The sequence below is a fragment of the Olea europaea genome, chromosome 15, assembly GCF_002742605.1.
Source record: "Olea europaea var. sylvestris chromosome 15, O_europaea_v1, whole genome shotgun sequence".
Taxonomy (NCBI): Eukaryota; Viridiplantae; Streptophyta; class Magnoliopsida; order Lamiales; family Oleaceae; genus Olea; species Olea europaea.
Window position 1 is genome coordinate 28,574,060 of NC_036251.1, and position 10,417 is coordinate 28,584,476.

Sequence of the window (10,417 nt, forward strand, 5' to 3'; positions counted from 1 at the left end):
GGAAATGGAAATGATGTCAGAAATTACATAAGAACACTACAAATGTAAAAGAACTATATGTACAGCCCCAAACAATAATCAAATAACTGCTTGCATCAACACAGCCAAATAATAACTTTTGTTTCGATGGCTTTTTTTGCCTTCACTAGTGATTGCTTCACCATCATTATGTTATTTGATTGCTTTTGAGCAGTCTTCGCCAGTACCTCTTCTTTAGGCACATCAGTGTCCTCTATTTTGGGTTTGTCTTCAAATTTCGCTGCCTTATTTAGTTTCTTCTTCAATGACCTTTTTTCGAGTAAAGAATATTTAGAGGTTTCAGTGGAAGCAATAGTCTTGTCTTCCTGTGAAATTAATAAATGAGAAGTCATATTTTTGTTGATCCCAAAGGCGATGCAAGGATTGAGATTAATGACATTGTATGAAATATATAATAAGATCACAAAGATGAAACGAGATTTAAAATAAAGAGATCAAAGAAAGTTAAGTAAAGGAAACGATAATTTACTATAACAATATGGAGAGAAAATTATTAACACGATAATTTTTGCTTGAACTAAATTGAAAAAAGACACTACTATTTATAGGTACATACCATACCATAAAGATAGAAATAATGTACAGTAAGGAAATAATATATTTTCAGTAAAATGACATGAAAATAAGGAAACAATATTTTTCGTGTAAAAAAATGAAACAATTTTTTTCCTAATTTGGGTCATGAACTGAACAATCTCCGCCTTGACCCAAATTTCGGTGCAACGAATGAAACTCCAAAATTTCTCCACTTGGAAAAATATGCCCAACTGCATCGAAATAACCAAACTCTTCAAAACAGTAACCAAAACTCTCCATCACAACACATCTTCCTCTGCCTGACATCTACAAACAATACTCGAACCCTATTCTAGAGTTACCAAAATTTCACCAAGGAATTACTGTTGACCAAACAGGGTCGAAGTATACCATGTAGCGGAAACCATACAAAATGCATGATCAGAAGGCCCCTTACTAGAATTGTCACCTCCAACGATCCCGAAAGTATTGCAGACATCACTGACAACACTGTACTTACTCTCCATGAGTCCAACCATAGCAACTGAATATAGTGTATCGACTGAAATTGATGGCATAGTGGAATCAATAATGCTCCACTGAGCAATGTTCTGAACCGACCCAAAGCCGTCACAAGAGGTACTGTACCAAACTGAATATCCACCACAGTACTGAACTTGTACGGATGTCTCTTAACTGGTCCCTGGAAGATGTACAACTAAGACCTTCTCCGTCCCTCTAGTATAACTCGGACATCCTTTCGAACCTTCAACACTCTACCTTCACCAGAGAATTTATACCCTTTTGCATTTAGAGTACTGAGCGAGATGAGATTCTTTTTCAGATCTGGACATTTCAAACCTGATCAATTGTTCTAATTGTCCCATCCGTAGCCTAAATCTGACTCGACATATCCCAGCAATACTGCAAGACTAGTTGTTTCCCATTACAACTCCACTTTGCTGAACGGCCTCATATGTCTTAAAAAAATTCAATTGGAACACGTATGATGCGTACATGCCGAATTGAGAATCCACTTCTCGTCAGGCCTAGATTCCATGCCAGATACCATGGTCAATATCACATCTCCGCCGTTTGAAAAATCCTCAACTACATTTGTTTCGTCTGAAGTCAAAGGTTGTGCTCCACGATTTGTAACTGAATCACCTTTAGCCTGCAACTTATCACAATCCTTCCAAATATGTCCCCTAAGTCTGCAGTTGAAGCAAAACAGATTTATGTCATTCTCCGATCTGCCCCTCCGTCAACCACCATGTCATACAAAAACTTCCTCATTCCTTGATATAGCTCCAACCAACTGCTTCAACTTATCATTTGAGTACAAAGTATTATAGACGTCATCTATAGTCAAAGTATCCCGACTATACAAAATGGTATCCCGAAACAACGCATAAGAGCCAGGCAACGAACACTACAAGATCAAGGCCAAATCCTCTTCATCGCACTTAACCTCTTATGTCTCCAAATCTGCAACTATTTCCTTAAACACAACATTATGGCCTCCGAGTGACATTCCTTCCGCCATGCAATGGGAATATAGCTTATGCTTTAGAGCAAGTTTGCTCTTAAGACTTTTAATCATACATAATTGCTCCAGTTTCAATCATAAAAGCAATCGTTGTTTTTTCATTCAAGATATCCTGCAAAATATTGTTGGATAAATGAAGATGGATCTACGATAAAGCCTTCCGATCTCTCCGTTGTCCAAGCAACTGGCATCTTCTCAAAACCCAGCCGTGCATCATCCAAATCCAAATGCGTCAAAATAGCCCTCATCTTTTCGTGTCACAAAGAAAATCTTATATTGTGATCCAACGCCAGAGTATCATATTTATGTTAAAAAAGAAAATTTGAGTCATTAAAATAAAATTTCTTTTAAGGTTGTGTCTTCACGTCTATTACCTACATTTTGAAACATATTTCTTTTCAATTTTTTATTACATTTCTAAATATTTACGAATATATTACTCCATTAAATTTTATTTCCACTATTTATATATTACAATTTGTAATCTATAAACATAACATAAATCAAAGAAAAACAAATCACTATACTTTAAAATATTACTTTTTCGGAGAGGTAATTGTTCGCGAAATTATTTGTTTCGATTCAACATCCACCGCAAGTGTACGGTTCGTTAACAAGTGGTAAAATGGACTATGAGTTTAAGTGTCGATCCCACAAGGATTGAATTAGTTCAAATCAACCTATTATGACCTTAACCGAAATACAAAGGTAAAATTGATGTATTGTGATTTAACTAAGAAGATATAACTATGATGCAATTATGAATGAAAGAAATATATCAAATGCAGATGATTTGGACACAATCTACTAGAATTTTATGGAATTAATGAATATACTAACGCACTAGGATCACGAATCCTCAAGCAATACCCGTTCAATTTTCAATCGTGCAATTTTCACACACAGTTCCACAAAAGATGAATCAATATTCCTATTTTAATTTAGCAATCTCTCTCGAACAATGTCAAACCTATCCCAATATGTGATTCGACTATATCTTTATGACGAATACTAATATATCGAAATGCATTATGAATTCATGAATATCCAATAATTTACACAAGGCATAGAGGTATATTTCTATCCCCTATCGGACCTTATGATGATTTATATTATGTCAAACCTATTTTTCCTCTTTCGAATGCATAAAATAGGTCACCACAATCATATAATTACGTGCACAATAATCATATGGAAATAAAAACGTAATAAATCATTCAATTCCAGAACATGCGTTTTAATATGTCAAAAATCCAAATCAAAAATCAAATGTAGTATTACAAAGTTCATCGATCTCCTAACAATGAAAAATCTAGCCTAACATGCTAAAAAGAAGAAAATATAAAAATAGTTGAAGAAACGTCATCACCCGAATCAATTTTCAATCGAATCTTCACTTGGCGCGATGTTGTCCTCTTGTTCTCTCTTCATTTCTCCTTCAAAATCTCTAAAAAACTTGTAAAAACAGCGTTCCCTTCGTTTTGGTCGAATTTTTATTTATATAGGACCCTAAAAATATTGTTTCCATAAAAGTTTCAACAAAAAAATGAAACTACAATCTTGGCACAGAAATGCTCTATGCGACCGTATAGAACATCTCTATGCGGTCGCATAGAGTAAAGATTTTGTGTCCATTGTATTTCGGTTTGCCTCTATATTTCTGGATATGTTAAAAAAGAAAATTTGAGTCATTAAAATAAAATTTCTTTTAAGGTTGTGTCTTCACGTCTATTACCTACATTTTGAAACATATTTCTTTTCAATTTTTTATTACATTTCTAAATATTTACGAATATAATGCTCCATTATATTTTATTTCCACTATTTATATATTACAATTTGTAATCCATCGAAAACATAACATAAATCAAAGAAAGACAAATCACTATACTTTAAAATATTACTTTTTTCAGAGAGGTAATCAACAGATAGAATCCCTATCATTTTCTTGTTTTCCGAATTTTGACATTTGTACCCTAAGACGAATCAAACCTTGCGCAAAGCACCACTGTTGACAATTTACTCCATTAAAGCCTTACAAAATGGTTAATTTACTTCCTATTAAATTAAACAAATAAGAAAAATAAATAAATAAATTAGAAAAGTATTGCCGACTGCAAACAAGTCCCAGTATAAATAATCTAAAACATTAATTAAAAAAGCACGAACTTATAAAACTCTTAATGATCAATATTTTTCACTATAAGAGTGCATAATTAACTTATCACCGAGTGTATATTAGTAAAAAACGATCCCAGATCATTTTATTTTATCGTTAGAAAGTAAATTTTGTCGAACACGGATCAATTTTATTCTTTATCTTCCTTTGAACTTGTAAAAGGAAATTAGATAGTGGAATATTCTATGCCAATTTATACACGAATGTAATTGATTTTACGCCAAGAAAACGTACATATTTAAGAGAAAACAATTGCGTAAAAAGAAAAGGTTACAGTCCCATTTTCTTATTGGTGGCAATTAAATTAAGAAATATTAAATTAATAGAATATATTTGGGTAGAAACTGGAAACTATTACAGTATCCTTAAATCTTTTTTCTATCTCAAAGATTCAGATATAGATGGATTATTGACCCGACCCAATATGGCAACTATCTGCATGTAAGTTTCACTTTCGAAATTAAAAGGACAGTTCAAACGCCCTTATAATCTGATTTCAAACAGGATTTCATCGAGTCATAACGTTACAATCATTCTCTAATTCGGATTCATAGTTCTATCAAGAATGTAATTGCCATATCCAGTACCCTATAAAGGTGAAAACAAAATTAAGAACCCTACTTTCTCTGACAGTTTTGCTTCGAGTTCGCCATAAACCCTATTTTTTCCTCTAGTTTTGCTTGGAATTCTGCCTTCTTATTTAAGAAAATTTGTACGAAGACATGGATCACCACTGGAGTAAACGCCACATTCTTGGTTCAGGTACGTATGCTACCGTATATTTGGCATCGAAGCTTAATTCCCGTCTTTCCTATTCCGTGGCCGCTGTGAAGTCCGACAATTATTATGGCACTTCCCTGAAGAAGGAGGGAGAAATTCTGTACAAACTTAGAGGTTGCCCCGAGATCATCCAGTGTTTTGGAGAAGATATAAGTATTGAAAAGAATAGACAAGTCTACAATCTTCTCCTTGAATACGCACCCGGCGGATCCCTCGCTGATCTGATCCAAAAAAATGGAGGAAAAATCCCAGAATCTCAGGTTGCATGTTACACTTATATGCTGCTTAAAGGTCTCTCTCGCGTTCATGAGAAAGGGATTGTTCATTGTGATATGAAACCTGATAATATTCTCGTTTTTCCTAGTGTACATGGCAGTACTATACAAAATCTCAAGATAGCAGATTTTGGAATGTCCAAGACAACTGAAGAGGAGGAAGAGTTTATTCCTGGGGAATCGACCTTCAACAGAGGCGCACTGCAATATGCATCCCCAGAATCTATATCTAAAGGGATACACAAACCAGTTACTGATATATGGTCTCTTGGTTGCATTATTGCGGAGATGATAACAGGCGAAACCATTTGGACTTATAAGGATGCGGAAGATTTGATCAATCAAATTAATTCTCGTCATCCACGTATACCGCAAAATATTTCGTATTGTGCAGACGATTTCTTGAAATTGTGCTTGGAAAAGAATGAGTATCAGAGATGGACGGCCAACATGTTATTGGATCATCCATTTATTTTCACGAATTTGTCAGCATTGCCACTAAATTTTAAGAATCCAGTGCTGCCCAATCCCTTTGGATCCGATAAATGGGTTTATACATTCGACCTGTTTTCCCCTAAACGAAAGATTGAACAATCTACTGATCAATCGTTTAATGTTTAGGAATCGATAACATCCATTTATTGTCAAAATTTGGTTTTGAATTTTCTAGATAATTACTAATTAATTTTGGAAATTAGAGAGAGAGTTCTGAATTTTTCTTGGTATGTTTACAAATTGAATTTTTGTTCTTTCTAACCTCTATTCAAAGAATTGCATGTTAGCATAAGAACTACAGTTTCTAACTTTTAATGAAAGACTGGCAATGTTGCAGGATCACTGACGAATTTTAATTACCAGATTCTGGAAACGTGATTGTATAGTAGTGTTGAGGTTATAAACATAATTTGAACTTGAATAAATCCCCGTCCAAGGCAATAGGGGGCGCCATGTGGCGCTCCCGTCTCTGACCCTGTCCCCAAGTCAGGACATGGCGCCCTGTCCGTAACCCAGAAGTGACGTGAATGAATTGAAGATGGAGTCTTCTTCATTTTAACGTCTTAAAAAATTTATGAAAATACAGAAAAAATAAATCATGGCTCAACGAATTTATAATTTCTTCCACATATTTTTTCAGTCACAACCGTTGTTCTACATTTCACAATACGGTACAATCACCATTCTGCTTGTCATAGTAAGGAAGCGGTTGGAATTGATTAAGGTATGTAAAATTGAAACCTCAATATTATGCGACTGTATTGATGTGAAATGCGAAATTATGGTTTAATAACATCTGACGTAAAAATATAATACAACAATTGTGGCCTCTATAATTTACACGTGCCACCTATGTGACATCTCACAATGACTATAGGAAAAGAATATGTATTTCTCTCCTAATAATATTGAAATGGTTTTAGTAGTTTAAGAGGGTGTTTGGTAGGAATTTTTATGTGAAAATGAATTTTTGAATAGTGAATTGATGGGAAATGTGTGGTTGAAAAATAAGAAAAAGTTTTTGATTTACGTGTAATATTATTTTAATAAAGAATGTGTGGTTGAAAAGAAGAGAGAGAAAAATGCATTTTGATAAAAATGGGTGCCAAACAGGGCCTAAATTTCAAAAATTTAAAATCAGATATACATTACCGTACTTAGCGAGATTGAGGACGAAATAAAAATATATACTAAAATTATAGCTAAATTTGTTTATAAAAACAAAAATACCTGATTATGAATTAAAAAAATAATACCTTATTTTTTTAAAATGAAAACTTAATAGCATGATTTTCTCGAGGGGTTGAACTCGAACTAAATCAATATAAAATTTCACTCTCATCACTTGAGTTAGACCTTGAACGCTGATGAGGTTGTAGTACTTACGGGCTGTGAAAGTGGCCCATTAATAAGTCTACTTTCTTTTAAGGTTGGCCCAGTAATACTTCCGTTGGCCGAGCACTATAAAAATAGCTGGGATTCATTTTTATTTTATTTTATTTTTGCTAAAAAGTTCATTTTCAAAGTCAAAAATTACTTTTAATTGCACAGTTTTGTACGATCCACTAGTACTATCCATCTTTTTTCACCATGCATGTTTTAGGAAGAATAATATGGATTATAATATCTTCAAAAAACTTTAAATACAAGATGTTATCTAATGTCGAGCGTCAAGTTTAAAATCAGTCTCCAAAGATTCTCTATAATGAATGTATTGATAAATTATAGATTTCAATACTCTACTCTTTAAATTATTTAATTCATATTTGAATTAATTAATCATTGAAATATAAAAAAATATGATGAATAAAAGATAAGAAAACTCATTTTCTTGAAAAACAAAATGAAGAGTAATATAATGAGCATTGTAGGATTTTACAATAATTTTACTATCTAAATTTAAATATATTTTCTACTACTTATGTCCCATAAGATTAGGTTTCGCTTTCTTTTTTCGTTGGTCCTAATTCTTAGGTCACTTTCCTTATTAAAAGTATAGATATTTTTTAGTATTTTAGTGTGCTCATATTTAATGTAACTTGTTATCAAATATAAAATAATCCTTTATAAACATTATTTAACATAGGGGGTAGATTAGGAAAGATGTAAGAAAAATTTATATTTTAATTATATTTTTTAATCAATGTGAAAATAGAAACAAGACTATTTTTATGGGAAGAATGTAATATTATACATAGGTTGCTCTTTAATAAAAGATGAGAAAAAATTTATTTTCTTCAAAAAAAAAATACAAAAAACAAAAAACAAAAACAAAATGAAGTGTCACATAATGAGCATTGATGGACTGCATAAAAATTTTACTATCTAAATTTAAATATATTTTCTACTACCTCAATCCCAAAAAGATAAACTTTGTTTTCTTTTTCGTTGATCCTAAATTATAGGTCATTTTCCTTATTAAAAGTATATATATTTTTTAATTTTTTTAAAAAAAAAGGTTGAACCCCAACCTTGAAGGCCCCACCGTCCCGCCCCTAAAGCTTTGTGAGGGAAGTAAATCGCGGAATATGCCCCAACAGGTCAGGAAATAAGAGCTGCCTGTACACTGCGCCTACAAAGACAAGGAGTCCAATTCCATGTTTCAAGAATCGAACTCCCACATTGCAGCTGCTAACAAGATGTGAGATAACTTCACTTATGTCCTTTGCACCACTAGCCTCTGCCCCCGGGGGGCGTATTTTTTAATTTTTCATTATGCTCCTGTTTATTGTAACTTGTTATGAATAAATATAAAATAATTCTATTTCAACATTATTCAATAGAGGGGTAAATTAAGAAGTAAGAAAAAATTATATTTTTAATTATAATAATTACATTTTCTTAATGGCTACGAAAAAAGAAATAAAACTATTTTTATGGGACGGATGTAGTATTATACATAAAATGCTCTTATGTGTTAATCAAATCCGACACCCCCCTCTTTTGAATGTACAATATTGCTTTCCATAATTTTTTATTCTCTAAATACAGTTTTTTTTTTTTTTTTATTTCTCCACATACAAACTCATAAACACACACCCAATTAGACAAGCAAAGACTCGTCCGAGCCATTTTGGCTACCAATGTTACAGATTTATCTAGTACAGTAGCAACCCGATTGGGAATCAAAGGATCCATAGTACTTGCAGCCTTTCAAACTTAATATTCATCATTTTTTAAATTGTGGGAAGAAATTTTAAAACGCCTTTTGTTTGCCTTAAAAAGTCAACTTCTGTCGGTCTAGTCATTGTTTTTTATTTTCTCCTTGATTAGGCTTTGTCAAAGCTTTTGCAAGGATCTTTAATTTATGAATAGAAGGGTTATAGCGTCGAGGCGCTAAGCCTGTAGGATCGGATGCAATTTTGAAGATGGTACATGCTACACTAACCCATCTTTCTGATATCCTTCAGTCTATTTTATGAAATTTGACACCAATTATCAACCGCCACTACTCTCCACAACAAATCCATCCCTTTTCTCTATCCCGTACTTCCACTACCATCACCCTCTCACTCACCCTCCCTCTCTCGTCCCTCCTCATACCTAAACCGTCACACAAATATCTAATTTGAGATCACGATTCACCATTGCTCTCCACGTTTATTGCCGTAGTCACCAAGGCTAGAATCAAAACCCTAGCTCCTCCGTCAACATTCATCATGTGTACATCTAGAAACATATATTTTTTCATCATGAATAGATATTTTTTTTTCTTTATTAGTGAACACATATTTGCCATTTTTTTAGATTTTTTTTTCAAAAGTTGAGATATAGTTTTATTTTGTTTTTATCTTGTACATCTTTACTGAAGTTTTTAGGAGGAAGTGGTGATTGGCAACAGAGAGATGAGATTTGGTATGGGTAATGGTGATAGTGTTGGCGGTGGCGGTGGCGGTTGGCGATTACCAAAAACAATATATTACGAAGACGGTAAAAATTAGGGTTGTGAAATGTTTATAACCCAATTTCACAAAACAAAAATTATGGCAAAAATTTGAACTAAAAAGGTATAAAATTAATATTTTGTGAATAAAAAATTTCAAAATAAATATGAAATTAGTCAACTTTTTAAGGATAATTGTGAATTATTCCCTTAGTATATAATTTTGTAAGCATTGATGGGTTCAAAGGGTGCTTTAAGAGTTAAAAGCATCTCCAAAAAACTATTTAAATATGAGATACTTTCTATTTTAAAAGTCAGCCCTTTAAATCATGTTTCAAGAAACTCTTTAAGTTAACATTTTAATTTAGAGAGAGCCAAATCCACTCTGTATAATTAAATGCATTCAAAGTATTTCAATTTTCAATGTAGAAAAATAATAAAATAATTTAGAGAAAAGATAGTTAAAATAAAAGATATGAAAAATAATAAATAATTTTTTAAGATTAGTAAAATTAAGTGTTAAATATAAAGAACTTGTTGGAGTACTTCAAAATTTTAATTCTCTAAATTTATAGATGCTCTCCAAATGATATAATATGCTATTTAAAAATAGAGAACCTTGGAGATACTTTAAGACACCTTAAAAAAGGGTATCTCCACCCCCCACCCCCACCCCCCCCACCCCCAAAAAAATTCACTTT

General features: G+C 32.6%; 1 protein-coding gene across 1 annotated transcript; it reads left to right on the forward strand.

The window, feature by feature from the left end:
• Positions 1 to 5,005: 5,005 nt before the first annotated feature.
• On the forward strand, positions 5,006 to 5,959 carry LOC111411509 (mitogen-activated protein kinase kinase kinase 17-like). The gene has a single exon (XM_023042034.1). The coding sequence runs from the start codon at positions 5,006 to 5,008 to the stop codon at positions 5,957 to 5,959; it is 954 nt and encodes a 317-aa protein (XP_022897802.1).
• Positions 5,960 to 10,417: the final 4,458 nt, after the last annotated feature.